Source organism: Hippocampus guttulatus, chromosome 17, assembly GCF_054856545.1.
Source record: "Hippocampus guttulatus isolate MCC_2025c chromosome 17, RoL_Hgut_1.0, whole genome shotgun sequence".
Classification (NCBI taxonomy): Eukaryota; Metazoa; Chordata; class Actinopteri; order Syngnathiformes; family Syngnathidae; genus Hippocampus; species Hippocampus guttulatus.
Genome location: NC_141277.1, coordinates 11306704 through 11331941, shown reverse-complemented (window position 1 = coordinate 11331941; position 25238 = coordinate 11306704). Strand labels below are relative to the sequence as shown.

The window sequence follows — 25238 nt, the reverse complement described above, 5'->3', positions numbered from 1 at the left end:
TGGCGATGTCAGCGTCACAGTATAACACTTGCTTTCAACAAAAGGCCTTTGCAGGATCTTGGCTGTTAAAATTCATATGGCACACTGGCGCCAGTCCACCTCTGAAATGCCTCCCTTGCCACACTTCGGAGGACTGAAAATTCACATCAACTTCAACCTTACACATCGGACAACTGGTAAAAAAAAAAAAAAAAGTAGAAAAGGCTGGCTCAGGGACTCAAGTAAACTGCAAGTTCAGCTCTTTTATGTAAAGAACAGAGAAGGTCTGAAAACAGATCAAGTGTCAATTTATATGATGCACGCAAGCAAGCACAAGAACACCCCCGTCAACATGTTGTCACCTCTTGGGCAGAGCACAGTACCTCACTGAAAATAAAAAAGGTCATAAGTAGCTCTTGAGTTCCGAGTTTGTCACAACGGACTTGATTGAGAGCATCCTTAGTTCTATTTCGGGGTCAAGTGGAAGTCAAGATTGTTCTTCAACTTGACAAAGGTGAAACTCACTGCTGCTTCAAAAAGTCACCTTGAAAATTTCCGACGGCTAAACAACCAAAACGATCAATTTAGATGTGTGTCAGGAGAATCGTCCTTTCACAGAGCAGCATGATGAAAAAGGAATAGAACAATATGATTTGTTTCGAAATGGCGTCCACTCAGAGTAACAACTTCCATTGATGATCCATCTCATGAAAATGGAAACACTTCCTCCTTGAAGATCCTTTAGTGTCACTGATTTCAAATTGAAAAGTAAATGGCGAGTTCTTGAACAGACATATCGAAGTTAAACTTTTTTTTTTTTTTTTTAGGTCTTATGTGGTCTGGAACCATATTTTCAGTGTTCGCCGTATCAGAAACAGCTGCCCTCGTGACATTCGTTTTGATCACCTCGGGCAATAACGGCACGGCAGGTATGAAAAGGTCCGCGCATATGTCGAAGAATTTAGAGTGAAAAAATATTGCGAAGGCCCCGGGAGAAGAATTGCCTCACACAAAAGGTTTGGAAAGGCTGCGCTTAGCATTGTTCACTTCTTGTCAATCCCATTAGCTTTCTGTGACACAGTCGCAGCTGTTCAAGCTAGGATGTGTCCCTAACAAGGTCCATTAGCAGTATTACCTGCATCCGGAGAGCACTGGGGTCAAGTGGTCAACCATCCACCAAAGGTTTAGATTAAATTACCCCAGAGGGAGGGGGGTAGGGGGGTGGGGGGTTGTCTACAGTGTGGACCTCCTCACTCCCAAGTAGAGAATTTTGAGAAGAGTGGGTGGGCTATTTTTTTCTTGTTCGTTTGTTTTGTGGTGTATTCACTCTCACTGATTTTATTTCCAAGTTTAGATCTTCAAAATGGAGATTTTTAGTTCAAAAGCATAATCTACAAAACATCATGTAACCTGTTTGAGAGCAAAGTCCAGAAGATTTTATCATGATTGATATCCAATCACGTCATTTTCCGCAGATTGGCATCATCTTTGATATTTAAATCAACGCCAGCTTCACGTTATAAAATATGTATTTGTAGATGCAAAAAAAAGACAGTCGAACAAGTACGTCGCGGAGGCCTGCGGTGTTACTTTACGATGTCACTTGGGGCCCCACCCCTACTCGCTCACAATACAGCAAACGAGAGGGACACAGCCAGAAGCAGCGACGAAAACCAAAAAGGGACTTCACAATACATTACTTTATTGGCCCGAATAAAAGACGGTGTTTTTTGCATTGAAATAAGACTGAAAAAGTGGGGGTCATCTTATATACGGGATCTAGACGTTATACCAATTCACGACGCTAGATGGCGCCAGATACCATTGAAGCGAATGCTGAACTTTTTTGGATTGGATTGGATAAAACTTTATTGTCAAATGTACTGTATGTGTAACATACAGCACAGATGAAATTTCTTCCCTCTCAACGTAAAACAAGAGGAGCCTCTGCGTATGTCCGCGCCGCTATCAAAAGAAAAGTTAACAAAAAAATGACTCCCCAGGCCAAAGCGAACCCGTCACGAAGAATAAAAATAAAAATAGCAGTAGCACGAAGAAGAAAAATAAAAAATAGCGGTAAGAAAGAAAAGAGAAGAAAATAATAGAAGAGACAACCGAAAATGGAGAAACGTAGCGAGAATCTGGAGAAAAGTGGGTCGAAGATCGGCCAGGTTAAGTGGCAGCTGAGGAGAAGTTATGATGTCATTTACATTTCAAAAACCAGAAGCCATTCATTTACGAATGTGATTGCACTTTAGTTTACGTATTTCAATGTTCAGATATTAAGATTTGAATGAGGCAAAATAACATGCTTTTTCTCTCAAACATATTGTTATAATCATTTGTTTTCGATGTACTGTAATTATTTTCTGTATAAAAATTAATTTGGTGTTCAAAAAGTCTTTTTTCAAACTTGAGTCTTGAAAAAGAGGGGGTCTCATAATCAGGGCCGTCTTATATTCGGGCCAATACGGTATTACACAGCTGCGTCTTTGTCCCAAAAAACTTTTGTTTGAAGAGAGCGAAAGGTTCCATTACAAGCTTTTGCATTAATGGAGACAGACACATGCAACTAAATAACAAAGCACTGTCCTGCACTTGTCTTCTTGAGACATTGCTAAGACATCACATCACATGCATTGCCATTGTATATTTGCTGGCATAATATCAGTTCATGCAGGGTGTCAAATGTTCACCGTAGGATCTAAAAATGCTTAAAAATTAAACAGCTTGGAGTGTTTTCACCGTGCTCGGTATTTGTTTAGCCCTAACCTAGAATGAAGTGGCTTAAAAATAATTAACTCATTCTCAGTCTTTCGCTCTAGGCCATGGCGACAAATATTTTGGTGGCAGCTGGGCAAAGAGGAAGAATCTCAATGACTGTAAGTAGGGAAGAGGCCGGCCCCGTGTCAAATGCGGAGCCCGGTGGCGTGATGGGAACGCTTACACGCAAGCAGAAACAAAAGCAGTGATGTGCGCACACACCTGAGTCATCCCAAAGGTATTCACAACTACCTAGCGAACAGAGAAAAAAAAAAGATGAGAAAGAACTGGTGAAGCAAAAGCAGAACATAAAAAAAGGTCTCGGAGGGCCTCATCTTTCAGGCAGCCTGAGGCGCTGGATTCACAATATGCTCACCTACTTGGAGCTCTGATGAATCTCCAAACATCAGCGCTCATTAGGAATCCACTTAAAAACCTTGAGGTAAACATTCATGCTTTACTGCCTTTAAGAATACAAGCAGGGATTTACCTGACTTCCGGAAAAAAAAAAAAAGTCAAAGTGGCTGCTTCACATCGCAAGAGCTGTCCCTTTGTTCTTGTGGACTGAGACTCATTCCGATATAGGAGTTCTTGAATTTGCTACCGTGACTACACTCTAAAATCGCTGTGCCCAAACACACCGCTTCGGTTGCTTTGGATTTCAGACATGTGAATGTGTTTACGGCTCACTGCTCACGATTAACTTCATGAATATCACAATTGGTCCTTCACTGTGAACTGGAAGCAGCATGAATAGACACTCCCTTTTAAAGTGCATTGAATTCACAATACCAAATACTTTCCTTTTCTTTTTTTTTTTTTTTCCTGAATATGGTACGTCCAAGTAGAGTCCAACATAAAATGTTACTGGAGGTCAAACATACTTGAGGTCATGACTCAATTAGCTGCAAAGCATAATTACATACAAGAATCCGTGTGTGAAACTACCAATTACCATGCAAGTGTAGCAGTTAAAAAAAAAAAAAGTTTTGTCACGAACAAATAAAGCAAAAGCTGTGCTTGACCTCCTCTTCATTTGGCTAAGCCACAGACTGTGTTAAAGCGCATGCTTTGACCTTTCCCTTAGGATAAATCATGATGTGCTTCTGTTCGGCTGCCAGCTTTTTGTTTAAACAATTTGTCACCACCTCCCCATTACCCCCAACACGTCTCTCTCTGCAGATACTCATCATGGGATTAGTGGGAGGATCAAAGTGTGCCAGCCTGACCTCTCGCTCGCCTTGTAATTAAAGCAGTCCAGAGATTTGTGGAAGGGATAAATTGAGGCTAATGGTGGCTACCAAGAGAAACGAAATTAAGAGATACAGTACGATACATAAGATAAGCAGAGGTGGGCATTCTGTCCCTGGGACGGAACGGCGACGGACGGACGGACGCCCATTTTGGGAATGGAGGACTTGAAGTTTTTTTAAAAAGGACTGTCCAAGCAAGGGTTTAAGGGTCGCTAACCAGGTTAAATATGTGGTGTCAGGAGACAAAATAACAAAGCCAGAGTGTAGCCGAACACTGTATTTTCTTAACGGGCTATTAACAGGACAACACTAGTTCACTTAGTCGCCATTACAGAACTCTTCTCCTTCCTTTTTCATCTCATCTCTTTTTATAGCGGGTGGCCCGGTAGTCCAGTGGTTAGCACGTCGACTTCACAGTGCAGAGGTACCGGGTTCAATTCCAGCTCCGGCCTTCCTGTGTGGAGTTTGCATGTTCTCCCCGTGCTTGCGTGGGTTTTGTCCGGGTCCTCCGGTTTCCTCCCACATTCCAAAAACATGCATGGCAGGCTGAGTGGAAAACTCCAAATTGTCCCGAGGTGTGAGTGTGAGAGCGAATGGTTGTTCGTTTCTGCGTGCCCTGCGATTGCCTGGCAACCGGTTCAGGGTGTCCTCCGCCTACTGCCCGAAGACAGCTGGGATAGACTCCAGCACCCCCCCTGCCCTGCGACCCCAGTGAGGATAAAGCGGTTCGGAAAATGGATGGATGGATTTCTTTTTATAGCAACACTGCCACCTAGTGTACAGTCAGAGAACATAAAGTACCTACAGACACCCATTTCACTCAAGACAGCCAGTTCAGAAAGCCGGATGTGTTGTCTGTCTCTCGGTGCCCGCCCAGCAAGATGCTTATGCCCCCCCCCCCTCAGTTTTGGCATGGATTTTTAAAAATAAAGTTTATTATTATTATTGTACTTTATCATATTTTTGTGTTGTGAAAAACTAATTTTGAGTTGTTTATCACTAAGACATTTAAAATATGAAGAAAGGGTGATATTATTTTTGTTTGATTGATGGCCAGTCTAATCTGCAACAGCAGGAAAGTGGTTAAGATTGCACAATTGTCTGTGTCTCATGCGTTGTGTTATGTTGTCTTTTTTTTTGTTAACTTTTCTTTCGATGGTGGCGCGGACACCCGCAGCGGCTCCTCTTGTTTCTTATTTTATGTTGAGAGGGAAGAAATTTCATCTGCGCTGTATGTTACACATACAGCACATTTGACATTAAAGTTGTATTCAATCCAATCCAATAACGACATTACTTAAAATAAGGTTCAGTACGCGGGGCCATACACGATGAATAAGTCAATGTTTGCATGCGAGAGTCCTGTACATTTTTCGAAGTGCGGCATGTCATGCGTTTCGTATTTTATGGATGATGCACTTATATCGTTCAGCTTTGTCGTGAGCGCCTCTATGAAGAGGTTGATGTGAGCATAAGTAAAAATGTCAACATAAATTTTGGTGACCATTGATTTCAGTTTTGGCACATTAAGCGACATTTAGATTCCTATTTTACGGGTTTACGCTTGCCTCTGGCATGACACACTTGCGTGTAGTACAGTGATCCCTTATCGCGGTTAATGGGGACCGAGATCGCCCGCGAAAGAGGAAAATCCGCAAAGTAGGTACTCCCCCTGTTCAGGTATATGCACATGTGTATGAGTACACATAATATTTCTCAGGTCAAATTTAATGGTATACATGCATGTAGAAGTAAATGTTTGTAGTAATTAACATTACTTAATGCTATATACAAATGTATATATATATATATATATATATATATATATATATTATATACCTGTATATACACATATACTGTATATATTATATACATACAGATATATATTATATACCTGTATATACACATATACTGTATCTATTATATATATATATCTATTATATATATATATATATATATATATATATATATACACACACACATGTAGAAGGTTAGGTTAGTGCATAAATAACAAAATACAGTAAACATAAACAAAGTAAGGGGGGAAGAGGCCGGCCCCAACATGAAATATACATGTAGTCCTGTACATGTTGCTCTATGTGACTCGCTGTTGTTTTGCTGACTTCCGCTGCCTCTCGCGGACCTTTTGCGGGATTTCCACGATACAGCAGGGGTCTCAAACTCCGTTCCTTGAGGGCCGCTGTCCTGCATGTGTTCCAAGTCTCCCTGTTGCAACACACCTGATTCAAATGATCAGATCATCAGCAAGCTCTGCGGAAGCCTGACATTGAACCTGTTCATTTGAATCAGGTGTGTTGCAACAGGGAGACTTGGAAAACATGCAGGACAGCGGCCCTCCAGGAACTGAGTTTGAGACCCCTGCTATACAGTATATATATATTTTTTGAATAATGCTTTTGAAAAATCCGCGATGCACTGAAACCGCAAAAAGTGAACCGCGAAGTAGCGATGGATCACTGTACAGTATTTGGTACTCCTAACACTTCACAGCCAGTTACCTAGAAGTCCAAAAATGAGTATCATGGGTAGAACAGATTGGAACAAAAGGGGACAGAAATGGACTTGCAATGTACCCTTTGGCTCAGAACTATTCCGGACTTCGGGGTGAACAAGAGGTAATAGAAATGCTTGCCGCATTCTCATTCTGCCACTGTGGTCAAATGAACTTCCTGTGGCGGCCAATGCTTCCTCATGCTGGTTGTGGAAACGTAATTCAGCTGAAGCACAGAGGGAACACTACAGAAATGGAGGCGTGTGGGGGGAAGGGGGAACTGCAAATCCACTTCTGTTTATTGTTTAACTTCCTAGAGGGATTGCAGCTCTTCCATATAGACACAATAGCAGTTAAGTTTAGACGTGAATATTTTTAACCCCCCCCCAAATACAAAGACTGGCGTTCTGGCTTTTTTTTTTCTTTACATGACAGCAACAACAAACATCTGAACTGCTCTCCGAATGCCATCGTTCAAGAAGACATTGTTCACCGTTTCCATGCAAACACATCACATACACTCCGATGACCATTGTGTTTTTGCAGGTTCGCATCATGCAAGGCAAACTTTTCAAACCGAATGTTTCTATGTTGTTGTCATGTCAACAAACTACTTAAAAAGCCCAAATTGTAGTCGCGTTTGTCAAATGTCTTCCAAGCACGCACTGCTGGCTTCCCAGCACCAGCATCTTCCCCATAGTTGAATCTAACACGCCACACCCATCTGCTGCTCGTATTTGGCTAGAAAAATCGAAAAGGAAACAGTTGCAAATTTCTGGAGGTGCTCACATTTACTTTCACTTACACACAGAGCAACTCGCAGCATCTTTACATTTCCAGCAAACATTTAGAGGCTTGCTTGCCATCACATGGGCAAAACATGACGTGGCACAGGGGTTCAAAATATGCATGCAGACGGAAACAAAACAGCAGGAATGCAAGGGTGGGATACTTTCGCTTTTCAATGCATGACTTGAATGGACCCTGCGTATATTTGCAGCACGGAAGTGCCGATTTAGCAGTGCAGCTCTATCATTTGCGCTGCGGCCAAACAAGTGGGTGTGTGATTTAACGTTCTAAAGTCCAAAGTGGATTAATAAAACAACAGTTTGCCTTTTGTGAAAAAAAAAAAAAAGATGTGTGAGGTGCACAGTCAAGACCATCACGTGGGGGGTGGGGAGGTGGGGTCTTACAGACTCACCTGTGACATCTGAGGTCTGAAATTGATCTCCTTCAGGTCAACGGATCCAGGGGAGAGATTGTGCAACATCTGGCACAGGAGCACCCCGTCACGCAAGGCTTGCGCTAGATCGAACACGGCAGCTGAGGGCCACACGACCCGGTGGTTTTGAGGCAGAACCTTGCAGTCTATCAGCCACCGTCCGCATTGCCTCCACTCCTCCATATCTTCGGCTTTTTTTTTTTTGTTTTGTTTTTACTCCACGGTAAATATACTCAAAATCTCACGAACGCAAAGGAAAAGGGGTGAGCCCGCGAAGCGTGGCTACCGCACAGTCGCTCCCTTGTTTCTCATTCAGTATCATGCAAATGCATAACTTTTTTTCCTGCGTGTGGTGGGGCAAATGCCAGCCGTCCGATCCGATCAGAGTGGCGATGCAAAGCACTGAAATCAAAGCGGTAATAAACACCACCCTTTCTCGTGGGTCGACTTCACAACACGGCGCCGGTGTCACTCGAAAACATTTTCCTCCTCTTCATCCTTAAAAAAGTTTCCCAGGCAAATACAAACATTAAAGCGTCCCCATCGAAAGTCAGCGTGGTGCCAAACAAAACAGCTGGTTTGACAGCGACTGCACGCTAAAACAGACACACGCACTGGGTCAAAGCGAGGCAGCCGAACACGCTAAGAAAAAAAAAAAAGGATAAATACTTGGAGCGCGCGATCATCCTGTTTGAACAACACACTACAAAGCACGCCGGGCTCCAGCGGAAACATCCAGCCGGGAGGGGAACAATGACTTGATCCGATTTACGTCGCGTAGTTGGGCGCTTGGAAAGCAACGCGCCGAGTGCCTTTCCTTTGCTCTGCTGGGATTTCAAACGCCTGGCGAGTCCTTTCTCCTTTCTCCTTTTCTCTGTCTCCTTGTGTCCCTCCCCGGCGAACTAAAAAGATGTTCAAGTCCCAAAACTCGCGATCAGAGAGACACAAACGTCCGGACCAAGCGTGCGCTCTTGAAGGAGCTCGTGCGTGCCGCTGGCATCTCACTTCAGGTCAAGCCTCAGGACGGTGTTGACACTTCGTTTGAGAACCTCCACACATCGTCCATGGACGTAAATTTCTAGTCTGCCCTTTTTGTTTTTAAAGCTACGTTTCATGGCACGACCTCTGCTGGTGGGACCTTAGCACTGCATGGGCAAGGTTAAATAACTTTGGTGGTCCCATCCAATGCTCGACTAAATCAAAAATTGTACTCAATTAAGTTAAGATTTTTGTTTACTTGAGAATAATATGGCTTGAGTAAAAATGACTTGCCAAATAATTACTAAAGTAACTCGCAGAACCTCCGATGTATTATTTTTCAATCAGAGCTAGAATGTCCAATAATGTCGGAACATGCATCGTTAAATATTTTTCAACAATATCACTAACTAAAAAAATATTATTTTTTTGCGCAGTGTTTTGTCAACAAACAATTCCTTGACAAAAAAAAAAAGATGGTTCGGGGAAAGAGTATAGAGGAAATGTAGTGGAGTAAAAGTTTACAGTAATAATAAAAACCATTGATACAATGTCATATTGCTATATGCTAACACACACACACACACACACACACACCCACACACACAGTATATAGTACAAATTCCTAATACTATATTGTTTTTTGCCCACTACATCTTGTGTAATGTAAGCTACTGATATTCTGTTTTAAATTATTTACCATCTTTGAGTTTTTACCGTTCTCTCTTGTTAACACAGTTGTCATGTGTCAATGAAAGAACGCAACTGCCACTAACGTCAACATGTCACGTGTACTCTGTTCATGCCTTTTTGTCACGTCTCATTAACTAATTCATTCAAAGGTCATTATGATTCTCCCACCTGCAGATTTCCACAGGGACATAATACATTGGATCAATTTATTTCCTTGGAGGCGGCACAAGAAAACTGTGGGCTTGCCATGCATGGCGTGACACAACTGTTAGTTAAATGTTGCAGCTCCAAATGCAATCGATTGGAAACTCTTTGACACTGAATTTATAAGAACGGAATTGATAGACCATGATTGATGTCGGGACACGATACTTATGATCTTCTGCTTACAGAATATTATGACCTGCTCAGCCGACTCGGAGAACCAAGGTCACATTTACTTTCCGTCCCTTGAAGTTTTGTGCAAATGTTCTTCAAGAAAGTTGTGGCCAGCGTGTGAGAAATGAGAGATTCCTCGGATTCAAAACATTTGGGACTTTATTGTTGGTTGGTATATGCGCTCAGATTTTTATTGCCTTCTTTGAAGCTCTTGAAGGCCCTCTTAAAAATGATAATGGCCTCACTATTTTACACTTTCTCTGTATATTTGTGGAATGCGGGTGCAAATCTTAGTCCCACGGCACAAAACATCAACCCCGTTGTTCATTTGCATTGTTATTCTCCAATGTGATGTTATGATGATGAGGAGATGAAATATTCAAAATATTCCCGTTTCACAAGAGGCCCATCATGCTATTGACGGGGCAAATCTTCAAGCCAGTGTCGCCTTTCCTTCTGGGTGCTTGCTATCATTTATTACGACGCAGTGTTCGAGGCCCTCAGGTCATGAGTTTTCAACTAACACGTTTTATGGGCACAGTGCTTCATTCATGGTCAGACAAATTATTGTCTTCCACATAACTGCGGAGTGATGCGAGGTTATAGCACGGCATACATGGCTCGTAGAAAGAGGCTCTCAGCAAAAAAAACCTCGTGCTGAACTGCAATAATTCATGAGCAAAGGTCGGGGAATGTCTAATGGACGCAGTAGGTCCAGCAAAAATGTTTTCGACAAGCAGACCAGTGAAAGGGAGTTATGCATCATCTAAAATCGTGCACTGGATTTCAACGTAATAGTTGAACATCAGTCAAAAAGCCTCCTTGACCAGTCCGGTCTGCCCTCACTATTTAGACACATCCATCCATTTTCAACACTGCTTACCCTGAACAGGGTCACAAGAGCCTGTCCCAGCTGATTTTGGGCAGAAGGCAGACTTTACTCTGAACTGGTCGCCAGTCAGTCGCAGGGCACACATAGAGACGAACAACCATTCACACCCACATGTATACCGTCACTGTGTGGAAACAGATTCCACACTGCCCGCACACAAGTCAGGCGAGTATACCACTACGCCATCCATCCATTTTCCGATCCGCTTTATGCTCGCAAGGGTCGTGGGGGGGTTTGCTGGAGCCTATCCCAGCTGTATTCGGGCTGTCGGCGGGGTACACCCTGAACCAGTTGCCAGCCAATTGCAGGGCACATACAGGCGAATAACGATTTGTGCTCACAATCACACCTAGGGACAATTTAGAGTGTTCCATTAACCTGCCATGCATGTTTTTGGAATGCGGGAGGAAACCGAAGCACCCGGAGAAAACCCAAGCAGGCATGGGAAGAACATGCAAACTCCAAACAGGAAGGCCAGAGCTGGAATTGAAGCCGGTACCTCTGCACTGTGAGGTCGACGCGCTAACCACTGGACCACCGGGCCGCCACCACTACACCATCAGCAACTTATTTTGATACATGTACATGGTATTTCTATGGTCTGGGTTTTGCAATTGGACCTGTTTTGGTTTTAGCTCCTTAACTGGAATGTTTGTTTGGTTTGCTTGTTTACTCAGCCGCCTCTTGTACTATGACAATGACAAGTATTTTGTTGTGTTTCTTTTTGTTCAGTCTTTTTCTCATCATCATCATTTGCGATGATTAGCCCCATAATTAAACGTGTCCTATTACTGGAGCAACTCGAGGGCAGCTGTTATGACAAGCGATGCAAATGCAACCATCAGCACATATGTCGGCCCATTTAGCAATTCCGAGGCAAATGGAGGCGTTGAGAGTTGCGCTTGCAGTCGTGTTGGACATACCTTGGCAGAATTTGTTGACAACACAAGCACTAATTGTCCAGTTCTTTATCAGAGTTTGAATGCTACCAATTGGCATTCTCAAACATTGAGCTGTTTCGATCCTTTTACTGATTTCGAAAGTTCAACGAACCTTTCTTGCAGATCCTATGGTAGATATTTTACATAACCTAAGGCACAATATCCAGCAAAGTCAGTGCAGCCCTCGATAAAATATGCAGAGTTCTCTCAAAATCACTGCCTATTCATACAGAGATAAAAATGAGAATTGAAAAAAAAAATCTGCATATTTCCCCCGAAAAATGTTCGGTATTTTAGAAATTGTACCAGGGTAGGTAAACTTATGAGCACAACATGTACATACGGTATCATTTACATTACTCATTCACAGGTTGCAGATTTATAAAACCATACATATATCAAACCAAGGCCATCTATAATGTCATAAAATAAGCGAATGTGAAAAATGGCAGTGACTGTGAGGAGTGCCTGACAGTGGATGCAGAGGGAGTCATGCAATCTAATTGTGAAAATGGTCTTTGAGATTGGCTGATGGAGCGATGAGATCACTTCACCTTTTAAGAAACGTTGAGGATGGGACATCTGCCTGAAATTTCGCATGACCCGCTGAGGGCGTCATTTGATGTCATCCTCAGTTTAATATTAACTTGCATCGATGGGGGAAACAGCATTTGAAAAAGTGGGGGAAAACTGCATTTAGCTTGCTGAGAATATCACATGCACGCCTTTTGATTTGCCGTTAGTTCGCAGCAAAGATAAAAAGACATGATTTGCAAAATGGAAAGGTCATGTACTGGAATGAGGAACAAGGAGCCAAGAGATGTAACTCGGGGTAACCTCGTGTAGGGCTTACCAACTCATCAACAAGATAGTATTTCTTCAAAATTTTAGTTGAAGCCAACGGACTATTGAAGAAAGAAACAGTGTCAAAATGCTTCTTAATCTAGCGATAGTTCTTTAGTGAAGTAAGTGGGACTGGACATGATCAGTGACATATTGTACTGATCAAAGATGATATTGACATTCTTAGCAGAGGATTAAATGATCTGATGAAGTGAGCCCGTAAACTTTACGGGAACAGTGACAAATATTTCAGGACGAACTTGAGCTTCAATTTTGTCAGGGTTTTAAAATGAACAACGTTTTGGGTCACCTATTCTTTGGTGGCACATAAACACACATGAAGAGAGCTCACTGGGTTCATTTGGGAGAGGGAGGAGGGGTGGCAGAGAAATAGATGTGGTTGTCATAAGCATAATAATGGTATGATATTTCACAAATGTGACGCAGAGGAAGTATGAACAATGAAAAAAAAAGAGTATTGGTTCAAGAATGGATCCCTGAGGGACTGTAGAAGAAATGTGATTATTAACACAGACAATAAAACCAATATACTGAATTTGTTATGAGTGATGCGACCACTTTCGGGCGTACCCGCCTACTCCCCGAAGACAGCTGGGATAGTCTACAGCACATCCCGCAACCCTTGTGAGAATCAAATCTGAAAATGGATCGTTGGCCGTTATGAGTGAAACCACTTTAGCGCTGTACCTAAACTCCCTGACAAAACTGATCAAGTAGAGTGGAATGTTCAATAGCATCAAATGCAGCATTGTGCGGTTGAGTGAAATAAGAATTGATTGTTCACCTTTATCAGTATGCATGAGGACATCATTTGTTACTTCTAAAAGTAATGCGTCAGTCCTGTGTTTGTGACATAAACCGAATTGAAAGTTATCAAACAGATTATAATCTTCAACTAGAGACACTGGTTGAGACCAGATAATGCACCCGCTTCAATCCTAAAACACCATTCATTCATTCATTTACAGCTTTTTGACAGGTCAACCACAATTCGTTCTTCATAGACTGCCAAATGAATGGAAAAAAAAAAGAAAAAAATGCTTATGTATATTCTTACAATATAATGTCAATATTTAATGTCATTGATGCTAAACTATTCTGCTTTGGTCTTTAACATTGTGTGTAGATTGAAGGGGAAAAAATAACGTGATTTTGGTTGATGCAAAAATAACTAATGTTGCTGATTGGAATCATTTTTGACAGCAATGTATATGAATGAGATGCTTTGCTCCAAGAAGAGTTCATACTCAGCATTCTCTGTTGGCTGAGTAATGGTTCGAAATTAAATGAATAAGAAACACCATAAACTATGTTGAAAATGAAGTTGTTTTTTTAAAGTATGCGTAATGAAAATCAAATGGTGTACAAAAGTAGAGGCAAACATATCCAACACCACTTTAAATTGAATTGACATCGGGAAACCACATGAAGTGAATTTATATACAATATTCCACTCGCCCAAACGTGTTCCAACAAGGCGATAAAAATCAAATGAAAAGTGCAAAGTCGCATGTTTGTGGTCCTTTTAGCATTCGTTTCATGGTCGCTGACTGATGGCCACAGGACCCATAATGACGCCTTGTCGTTGGGATTGTGGCACTGATCAATCATGCCTTTGGGGTTGTCTGTGTTGTGTGGGCGGGTGGGTGCTGCATGGAGGGGATACAGGTCACAGTTCTGGCTGTTGCTTCCTCACAGCTGACACCCTTAACGACTAACTCGGCCTTGAACATGAACATGAAAAGTACTGATGCAATAGTTGGATGGAGGCGGAAAAAAAGATACATTTAAAAGTGATAGGCGTATTCAAACATTCATCTAATGAATTGCACCTTAACTACGATGTGGCCAAAGCAAAAATTAGGGCAACACCGCTGGATTCGAGGCTTTGCTATGCTATTAATTTCACCGGTCCAAAAAAAAAGGTAACAATTTTTTTGATTAGTGATGCAAGGATACTAACTGATAGTTTGTTTTGTTTTGGGTTTTTTTGGGGGGGGGGGGGGCGTTACTCAATCTGCCCTCATTTTTTTGTTCTCAAGCACGCCAGGTTTTAATAGTAATAATAATGTGATATAGTAAGACATCTGGTAATATTTATGAATTAAGGGCTAGTTAGGTTCAGCAGCAGCAGGATTTTTTTTTTCATAAAACCGCAAATCATAAGTCATTGTAAAATCAGTCTTGTGTGTTCCTAGGTCAAATTTAAAAAACAAACAAACAAAAAAGATTCACAACAGAGAAAAAAAGTAGATATTTTAATAAATGAAGTCACACATTTAGGGCCAGATAAAACCATCTTAAAATTTGCTGTTGAGTACCACTGTTATCCTCCTTTTATTCGATCTCTTTGCATTCCAATGCAGTATAACAATTTTCAAATTTGACGGTAATATGAACATTTTGAAATTTAACCAGGGTTCATCCTTGCTGCCATATAATGTCAAAAATACAATTAGAGAATACATACCTGTCAACTCATACGGTTTAGCCATAGTTCATACGGATTTTGTGGTGAATCTTATGTATATGGCCGTATCGCACAAATCATACGGATTCTGAAAATTTCTGTTTTTGGTTTTTTTTCCCCCTAACAGGTAGTTCCGTTTGCTTTTGCCCAGAATGGTGCTAGTCTACTCGAATGCTTTCATTTCCAAAGTAAATATGAATGGATGCTGTAACTTCCAGCCGATGGGTCAGCATTTGGAGTTGGTGAAAAAAGTAACGCAGGAGAAACACAGTAATGCCACTAAGTAGAATGATGATAAGACATTAACCAGTCATTGTATTATGGAGATCTACAATAAATATCATTGAAAATTTTGTGGTTTTTTTCTGCTGTTATTTTGACATATAAAATGCTTTGGTATGTTATAAGGATTTTTTTGGTAGTTTATACAGGTTGGCGCTCTGAAAAGTTGACAGGGATGAGAATATACGGCCCCCTCCAACTCTGAGTACTGTACAGAATTCCAGTTTCCGGTGGATTATTACGAAAAACGGTGTACTATTGCCACTTGCTGGCTGACTCAAGAACTACAGCTCAGCTCGAACGGCCATTCCTCTAAAATGGTGGAACAACCATGTGTGCCAGAGTGGTTTTTAAATGTATTTTTAATGAGAAGTGTCTTAAACTGAAATGAGCTTCTGTAAGGAAGTTAAAAAAAGAAAAGAATACAACTAAAAAAAACACCAGAGCAACATAATACTTTTGGGTACGGGTAGTCGTTTTATTTGATTTATTTATTTTTGCGTATCTGCTGAAACTTGGTCAAGGAGAAGGGAATCATGAATTTATTGTTTTATTTTGTTTGTATTTTTACTTCCTCAATCAAAAATATTTTTTTCCAGTTGAGATGTACAGGTTTAGGTCCGGAATAGTCCACATATTGTCATGTTAATGCTTGATTCATATAATTTTGTAAGACAACTTTGACTGCATTTTAATTAGTGCCGAATATTTTACATATCCTCATGTCAATAGATGTCTGATTCATACAAATTAATATATTTTGCTAGAACAATCTATTTTAACCCTTCCTTGAACAGTGTATAGGCACAATTGTTAAAAACCCATTTCATTCTGTTAAATCTCAATTTTTAAACGTGTGTATGTGATTGTGGGTAGGTCTCGGGGAGTGCAATGTATTTATATACTTTTTTTATATTTCATGATAGACTTGGGAGGGAGGCTCCTGCAAAATCTTGTTGTAACAAGTGTGCAATGACAATAAAGTATCCATTCATTCATTTCTAAGACACATTTAATGGTGGGAAAAGTTTGAATGATTTACCTTGGTCTCATTTTTTGATATTACAAAAACTTGGCATTTGAACGGGGGTAAGCAGACTTTTTCAATCTGTCATAGATTTATAGTACCAGGGGAAAGTAATTTATTTTCTTTTTTATATATTAGGGTGGATGTTTGACGAATCAAGTTGCATATGAAAAGTTGTCTGATGCACATTGGAATGAAAAAAATCAAGAACTGATAAAAGTAAATCTACACTATACAACAAGTGAGAGAGAGGGTGTCCTTACTAAAATGTAAAAATAATAAAATATACTGTATGCTATATAATCATCAGACGTTAAAAGGTCAAAAACAAAATAAAGTATCACTTTCACAGGTTGGTATTTTCTGAACCGGAGTCCAAAGGACTGTTGACATCGGAATCTGAGGAGCTGCTGCTTTCCATTTGAAGAGACCCAACTTGACACCTCTTCTCTGTGTTAATGAAAATAAAAATTCAGCAGGGGTCACTGATTCATCTTCCAATAATAATTCAAAAACATCTTCACATAAGCACCACCAATCGACGAGTTATTGTTCACTTACTCTGAAATCTCTTGAACTTCTTATTTAGACATCTACGGACATATTGCTGTAGTTTACGCAGAGTTGAAGGCTTTAGTATCTCAAAGTCGATCTCGACCTCATCTGGGTTGGCATCACAAATAGAAGGCTCTCGTGTTTGAATGATGTGCACCACCTGGCCCAGCTTTCCGCCGGATAATCGGTTTATGTCGAGGCTCAGTTGGTGCTTCTCGTCGTACGTCATTTGCAGAGAGTCTTCATCGCAGTAGTCACTTCCATTTTTTGACCTCCTGAAAGTCAAGACGGCATCACTAAATGAGTTTCCTAATCGTCCGTTTTCAGCGGAACCTACCTATAAAACACGCATAGGCCTTCTCTTCCTACCTGAAGCTATGAACAGCACTGCCTTTACTTGGTCTCCTGTCAGTCTTCTTCCTTGGTGGGACTTCCGAGAGCACAGGAAGCTGTTTGTGAACATCTTTAACCTGCATCAAACAGATTTGAGTGTACGGTGGTGCCAGTCTTCTGAGCATTGCATTTTTTCCAGGCCATATAATCTATTACATCAGATATGTATCTTTTTGAAAACCGGGGGGGGAATGGCCAATATTTCACAAATTGTGACGGCATATGGCGTGCTAAATAACGAACAACTGGATGGCAAAATGAGATCCAACACACACGATGTACATAAATATGCTCAACAATATACAAGATTATGTTTGTAGTTTGAAGTGCTGTGAAAAATGGCACTAAATCATTTAGAGCTTTGCACAATATTTATTGCCATCTTTCATACAGCTAAATAACATTATGTACAGTATCTCTAATAAAATATATTACAGGTATATGGTACAGCTCTATACAAGAGAAGTTTGGCGGCAACACTTGTCCTGACGTACCGAATGTAGTGGCCAGTGCATCTGAACACGGGGGTGCTGGTGAGGACCAGGGCTCCAAACTAATTTTTATTTACTAGAAGGACAATGGTCCCTAAAGATGACATTTTAGCGCCGCAATATGGAAATTTAGGTGCACGCACGGTGGCAAGTTAATTTGAAAAGGGAATATTCACGACCAGTCATGTTCACTATGTGACTGATCAATGAGGCGAAAGCTGTCAGAGACAAAAAATATTTAAGAATAAAGGAAAAAAAAAAACTCCCGGCCCATGAGATATTTTGCAGCCACCTACTACTTGACATCAAAGTTCAATATTTAGTGCAGCTCCCACCTTTTTTCCTCGGTCGTTGCGTTGTGCGTTTAGTGTGTGTGTGTGTGTGTGTGTGTATTTTAATTTAATTTAATTTTTTTTTTACTTATGGGCGACCATAACTCAGGCTCATGACTGCGTTCGGTGAATCGTAATTTTGAAGTGACACCAAGAAGAAGGAAAAGATTTCTTGTCACCCAGTTCCAAGTCATGTCTTTCTCAAAACCTGTCGTAAACAGCTACATTTCGTGAAAAACGGGAGACGGAGTGGGTTTTTTTTAAGCATGGGGGCACATGAAATATCCTAAATGCACAGAGAATGTTTTGATGCTCAAGAAATCAGACATCATGACTCAACTTGACATCACCAATCTTGCTCACATTCTAAAGAAGCGCGAATGTTCGGAACTGTTATGAATAAAGACTGAGAAGATTTTTGTATACTGTACTTGAACCCCCTTTTTGTGGAATGCTTGATGGGGCCCAAACACACCCAGCCTCCCCCCGACATAAGTTGAGTTTCAAACACCTGCCCTTGGCTGATGAGTGAGTGAATAAACCAACAACCCTTAATACCTCCTACGGAGAATTTAGTTTTCGATGATTCTTTGGAGCAATACAGACTTGACCCACCTGTTGGTGCAACTCTCCAAATTGTGTGGCTTGTTCATTAGCTTGATCCGAAGCAGAGGCGATCGTGGTACTGAGCCCATTCGTACCCGGCCTGCAGGTCGCCTGTGAAGCGCTCGTGATGGGCTCGTCAGGAATCGTCGAAAATCTCTTCTCAAAAACGCCCTGCAGCAAACGGGAAGAAGTGAATCCGAGAACTGAAGTGTTGAACTGCGTGATTCGCTCTGCTGACAGTACCTGAAGCTTTTTGGCCTGGGCGACAACTTCAAGGTATGGAGGGTTGTACTTGTAGCAGTTGGAGAAAATTAACCTGACGTCCGCAGCGAATCTTTGAGCATCCTGGTACTCTCCCCTGCTCAGTTTTGCCTAGTAATGAAATGCACTTGTGAGAGCTGAGAGCCTTTGCGGAAAGCAACGCCACCGTTTTGGTAAAAGTCCAAACGTGACGCAAATACCGTGACAGTGCTAAGATCCATTGGGTATTTGATGATGTCATGGTAGTCGCGCAGCTGCAAAGCTTCGGCATCCACCGGTTTGTAGAAAGGCCAGGCGTACGCGACATGCTTCTTGGAGCACATTTCCTTCAGGATTTCTTCACAGTATTGGAGTTGTTTGCTCAGCTGGATGGTCTCACCCTCTCGAAGCGCTGACTCTTTTTCGCTCGCAGAAGGGAGGGTGGAACGCTCGGGGATTTCCCGTCTTCTTTTGCTTTCCGGCGACGCATTCAGGCCGGTTGAGTCAATGGCTGAATTGCTCCTATTCTTCGGGCCTTGTTTCTTTATGAGCATCATTAAATCAAAAAGTAAGTTGTCAATATGAAAATAACCGATCATATGTACGGTGCATGAATAAAAAAGACATACAACGTTGGCCTGTGATGCCACTGGGAGATGTGACGGCAAATTGGAGCCGGTGTGCTTTGGCGTATCTAAAAGAGACGCGGTCGCCTCCTGCCCACCTGCATGCATAAAATGAACACAAGTTTGTGAACACTGAATTCAAGACTTTGTCATTGCGATATTTAAAACCAGTATCAAAATGTTCTCAATGTCCCATGTTACTACAGTACATACATGACATGCATCCGCTCGTAAAACTCATTGAGCGCCACTGCGGGCTATGGATGCCAGATAGGCATCGTCACTGCAAGTGTTGCCAGTTCTGAAATTGTACTTATCACGTGGAAGCATTTTTTTAAGACTTTCGAAAGCTTGATTTTAGACATTTTAACCCATTTAATCCCACTGGTCACATTTGTGAAGGACAACAATGATTTAATTTACAGGGCTCAAAATTTTTTTATTACTGATAACTTAAAAGGGCTACAACCAATGACACCCGATTTTGACTTTTAAATGTCTAGGAAAAATTTGGGATTAAATGGGTTAAGGTTGTCTTCTTATAATCGTGGATTTAATGCCTTTTTTAAGAATTTGTGGGAATCCTGAACTACATATCAAAGCCGTTCACTGGGCAGAGGATAACAAGTTGTCAAAGCGTAGTTTTGGGACAATGAAACACTTGAGAAATCTTTGCCCCCGCACCCCCCCAAAACATCTGTAAAATTGAAACTGAAACACCGTGAATAGTTTGTTTGGACACTATGTTCTCATTCTTTGCAGCAAAGGCACTCCACAAGTGTTTCAAACTGCAAAGGCATCTTGCGCGCAAAGCCAGTTTGGATTTGGCAGCCAGCCTTCCATAATTGCTTCCGTCCTTAATGTTCATGTTGTGTTCTGAATTGAATTGAATACAACTTTGTGTGTATCAAATGTGCTGTGCATACAGCACAGATGAAATTTCTTCCCTCCCAACATAAAACAAGAGGAGCCGCTGCGGGTGTCCGCTCCGCCATCAAAAGAAAAGTGAACAAAAAAAATGACAAAATAATACAAGACAACACATGAGACACTGTCAGAGATTTTCTCTCTATCAGACACTGACAATCGTGCAATCTTAACCACTTTCCTGCAAACACTTTGTTGTCTGAAGCAGTTCTCGATGAAAGAGGAGCAAATCAAAGTGTCCTTTTCACCAGTGGATCAAAGACTTCATGCTGCAATGTGTACACGTCTGCTACAAACTTAGCTTGAAAGCAACAAGAAGCTATAGCATCCATTCGCGGAAAAGAGATTGGCTTTCTTCTCCTGTCCCATGTAAATCCGCTTCAATTTTTAAACATTTTTTTATAATAGAAAATATTAAAATTAATTATATAATGTATATACCTGTATATTTAAATATATATCTAAACAAATAAATTGAAATATTTATTCAAATATTCTTTGAATAAAAACTCAAGGGGCAGGTCTTTCACTGCAAGCACATCTCTGAAATGACCAGAGGTGACGCTTCACTGACAAACATCTCAAAAGCAATTATTTTCTTTTACCCCAACGTGAACTTACTTTGGTTGGTCTTGACTTTTAACAGTCAAACTAAGTTCAGAACTGCTTTCAGGGCAAAGTTGTGCAAAATTACGTATGTTACATTGAGTTTATTCCACGGGCATGCCTGAAGTAAAATCACCTCTCACAGCTCCCGCCAGTGCAATAATCTGGTAAGCGTTAGAGAATCCATTACCTGGACTTTTCTTTTTGCTTTTCCCTTGGGCTGGATGAGGCAACAGCTCCACTTCTTTCTGAGGCATATGTGCAACTTTTTGCAAATAAATCTTTTCCAAGGCCAGAGCCATCAGCACAATATCATCTGTGGGCTAGAGGAGTGGATAGAGTGAGGACGTGCGTCAGAGCAGCTCAACAGCGAGCTCCAAGATACGTCTCGCTGACCTTGTTGTAAATGTAGCAGTTGGTGAACATGGTGTTGAAGTCCTGCAAACATTCGGTGGCACTCCAATAGTAGTTGTTCTCCAGTCGTTGTTTGATGGTTCCCAAATCCATAGGGTTGCTTATTATGGTATGGTAATCCTAATTCAAAGAAAGTGTTGCATCAGTGATGTAAATTTTGTCTTTTTTGTTTGGGCACATTGCAACATTTTAGCAGTTGATTACACAAACATCATTTGCAATACTGTCAAAGACAAAAATCCTAATTGTGTTCAGACTTCATCGAGGTTTCATTTAAAAAGGATACACTTGCAATTACAAGTATGCACATTTTAGTAATTGGAAATTTTTCATTGTAGAAGTTTGACTTCACTTCGGTTTATTCCAAGTTCTATCATTGACTTGGACTTGTCATTTAAAATATACATTTAAAATTAGTGGGACTGATTACTGAGGCACAGCTGGAAGTGGCATTTTAAGAAATGATGCAGCAGTTGTACCTTTGCGACCAACAAGCAAAACAAAAACAAAGATGGAGTTGATACAGCGACTTATGAACACTTTTTCGATATGATCCAATTTGACAGCTGCAGTAAATATGCATTCTAATGACCGACACAGATCTAAGAGGAAAAAGAACAGTCCCCTATTTTTATGCTATACAAAAAGTGAGCCTTTACAATAAAAAAAGAATTACATTATTACATTAATGTTGTGGTATCAAAATTATTAGACCTCAGATGGAGCAATTTATTTACAATCCCACTGCCCGTACATAGTACTCACTGGTAATTTAAGAGCCACAGCATCGACAGGATGGTAAAAAGGCCAAGCAAAATGGTGCCTCCACAGAGCCTTGACCACAACACTCCTCATGAACTGAAGCTGGTTGGTCCTTCGGCCTAAATTGTGGACATTTGTGACCTCAGGTGGTGGGGGGTTATCAAGTTGAGATGCAGGTGCCTCCGTGTCCGATGGCATGATCATCAGTGCAAAAGCACAAAAAGCTTTAAAACAGCCACTGCTGGTTTATATTATCTTTTGCCAATTTCACAGCTGCTGTCTTCTGTATGACGAAAGAAAACGGCAGCCATTTTTTTTTTTTGGCATTGTTCTTCGTCGGGCCACATAGTAGAACCTATCGGAATGAAAAAATATATATTTAAGGCAATGTGACTGATAAACTAAAACGAGATGACCAACAAAGGTCAGCAGTCATCTATATAAATATTTACAAGGTCATATAATAGAAATAAATCCTTTTTTTTTTTAATCGCCACCACCCAACTGGTGCAATATAATGAGATGCAATACAATGTTTCCTATTATTTGTTTTCAAATCTCTAAATGACCTCGCGCCACCTTACCTCTCTGAGCTCATCTGCCCCTACACACCTGCCCGGCGCCTCAGGTCTGCGGACCAGACATTATTAGAAGTACCAAGAACTAAACTGAGGCTCAGAGGGGATCGAGCCTTTTCTGTTGCTGGTCCCTCTCTCTGGAATGACCTCCCACTGAACATTCGGTAAGCCTCCTCGCTGCCCATCTTTAAAACCCGCCTCAAAACTCACTTGTATTCTTTGGCATTTGACTCAGCATGACTTAGATTTGTTCTTGGTTTTGCTGTTCGGTGCTTTCTACCATCTTTGTTACCGATTTGATTTACTGTTTGTTGCATATGTTAACTGCTCCACGTACAGCACTTTGTATGCAGCGATGGCTGTTTGAAAGTGCTCTATAAATACAGTTGAGTTGAGTTGAGTTTTTGAAAAACTAACTAAAAAAAAAGCCATGATGTATATAATTTATGTGTGTTTTTAGCACTGTAGTTGTTTACGGTGGTGTAGACCGCACTGCATTATACCTCTACTGAAATGGGGACAGTCTAAAACACTTGTGTGTGTGAAAAAGCTTCCCGTTGCTTGCGGTCAGAAAACTGTTATGAATCCTCACCAAAATTTGTATGCACATCTGTACGTATGCCCATGTCAACCTCTGAAAATATCAAAACAATTGCCACATTATTTTGAATTTTATGGGCATTAAGCCTTTTTGTAACCACAGATGTGCCTGATTAAAAACTAGGACCAATTGTCACTAACGTTCATGTGCACATATCTACCTACGCCTACACCAATCTCTGAAAAGACCAAAAAGATCGCCTCAATATTTGGAATTTTATGGGCATCAAGTATCGTCCTCATTATGATGAAGTGATGTGAGACGAAAACGTTTCATGCCCATCAAACACAAAACTTTGGTACAGTCATTTTGATGTTTTCAGAGATTGATGTGGAGGGTGGAGACGCTCATAGAGATTTTGGCCAAGATTGATCAGTTTTATGACATCAAGCTTTGTTTATTTTTTTAATGAAGAGAAAAACACTTAACGCCGATACTATCCAAAATATTCGGGCGATTGTTTTTATATATGATTGATGTGGGCATATGAAGGGGTATGCATGTGAATTTGGTGACAGTTGGTTGCAGTTTTCTAACCTTGTGCGACGTTGCTACATTACAATAGTCCTCCTGAAAGGCGTTCCAGATTTTGGCCGTCTTTGTTGTTACATTAGAAGGGGAACATGGGAAACGTCGCTCATACACGTCGGCATCCTGGATAACAGGGATACTTTATTAGTATTCACCTTGGCCTCGCAGATAACGTTAGCGTCACAAATGGGAGTCCACATTGACCATTCAGCAAGAGGCACTGGGAAAACGAGAATACAAGTGATGCATTGAACCTTGCCTGGCTACATTGTTACCATAGCTGGGCTACAGTGCACAATGTCCAGAACGCCTCCGATACGGCTTGTTATTTTATAATTAATACTGTATGTCTGAAGTCGGAAACAAGAACCAGAACACTTAGTCATCATCTACCTGTACATTACGACACGTGTTTCTCCTGTTGGAGGAGAGCAGCGATAGTGGGAAAGTCACTTTCATAGTGAAACTACATATTTTTGATGACATTACCTCGAAGCCAGGATGAGGCAGCAGTTATCTCATTTCACAGAAAACAGGCATGATAGATGGAAAAAAAATACTTATGTTTGGAGCTACTGACTAACGGGGAAATTTTATTGTCGTTTCTGTCTCTTCTTTGTATCACCGAAGCGTTACACATGAAGGTTTTATGGCGCCTCCTATAGTCTCGGAGGCTCAAACCCACTTCGCCCCATCCTCTAATCCGGGGGTCGACAACCTCAAGAGCCGCATGTGGCTCTTCAGCGCAGTCCTCGTGGATCCCTGGAGCTTTTTCAAAAATGTTTGAAAATGGAAAAAAATGGTGAAGGGAAATGCATTTTTTGTATTTACATGTTTTATTTTCTGTAAGAGGACAAACATGACACAATCATTTTTAACATTTTCCAATGCTGTAAAAAATGTGGAGAATAAATATTACATTTCAATATTTCTGTCAACGAGGATTTGCGTCATAGCCCATGCCACACGTTTCAATGAGCAGGGCGGGATGTCAGTCAGGTGGCGATTAAAAAAAACAAAAACAAAAAAAAACGACGTTGCATGTACAATTCACCGAGGGCACTGGCAAAGTATGAGGATCTGGAGGGCCGAGAGAAGCATTTTTAAACAGTACACGTGAGCTACGATATATATGACACACGCTACAAAAGTGCGTCACATGCCTCTTTCATTTTAGCGGCCGTTCTGGCTGTTGCCATTACGACACGCGTGCGTAAATTGCGTGGGTATGCGCGTGTGCGTGAGTATACGTGCGTGTGCGTGAGTATACGTGCGTGTGCGTGGGTATACGTGCGTGTGCGTGGGTATACGTGCGTGTGCGT

The 25238-nt window shown here is 41.1% G+C and overlaps 2 protein-coding genes across 12 annotated transcripts in view; both read right to left on the bottom strand.

Moving 5' to 3' along the window:
* The window catches only part of vav2 (vav guanine nucleotide exchange factor 2), a 151640-nt gene extending 142867 nt beyond the window's left edge, over positions 1–8773 (bottom strand). For all 9 annotated transcript variants that reach the window (XR_015103491.1, XM_086134875.1, XM_086134881.1 and 6 more), the window contains exon 1: positions 7709–8773. Coding sequence is in view for 8 of the 9 variants with exons in the window: in XM_086134875.1 (XP_085991001.1) it covers positions 7709–7912 (204 nt within the window). In the remaining variant the exon portion in view is untranslated. The remainder of the gene's footprint in view (positions 1–7708) is intronic.
* Positions 8774–15684: 6911 nt separating this feature from the next.
* LOC147192112 (bromodomain-containing protein 3-like) lies at positions 15685–24547 on the bottom strand. 3 transcript variants are annotated; one of them, XM_086135567.1, is made up of 12 exons: positions 24406–24540; positions 23923–24039; positions 22210–22561; positions 21427–21564; positions 21221–21353; positions 19501–19595; positions 19093–19413; positions 18875–19003; positions 18641–18802; positions 17179–17279; positions 16816–17084; positions 15685–16704 (listed from the first exon to the last, which is right to left on the bottom strand). In XM_086135567.1, the coding sequence occupies exons 3-12, from the start codon at positions 22408–22410 to the stop codon at positions 16601–16603; spliced, it is 1653 nt and encodes a 550-aa protein (XP_085991693.1). In that variant the 5' UTR covers positions 22411–22561; positions 23923–24039; positions 24406–24540; the 3' UTR covers positions 15685–16600. The 3 variants fall into 3 exon arrangements, with proteins under 3 accessions (XP_085991693.1, XP_085991694.1, XP_085991695.1); XM_086135568.1 differs by lacking the exon at positions 23923–24039 and having other exon boundaries at positions 24406–24547; XM_086135569.1 differs by lacking the exons at positions 23923–24039; positions 24406–24540 and adding an exon at positions 22791–22947.
* Between the last annotated feature and the right edge of the window lie 691 nt (positions 24548–25238).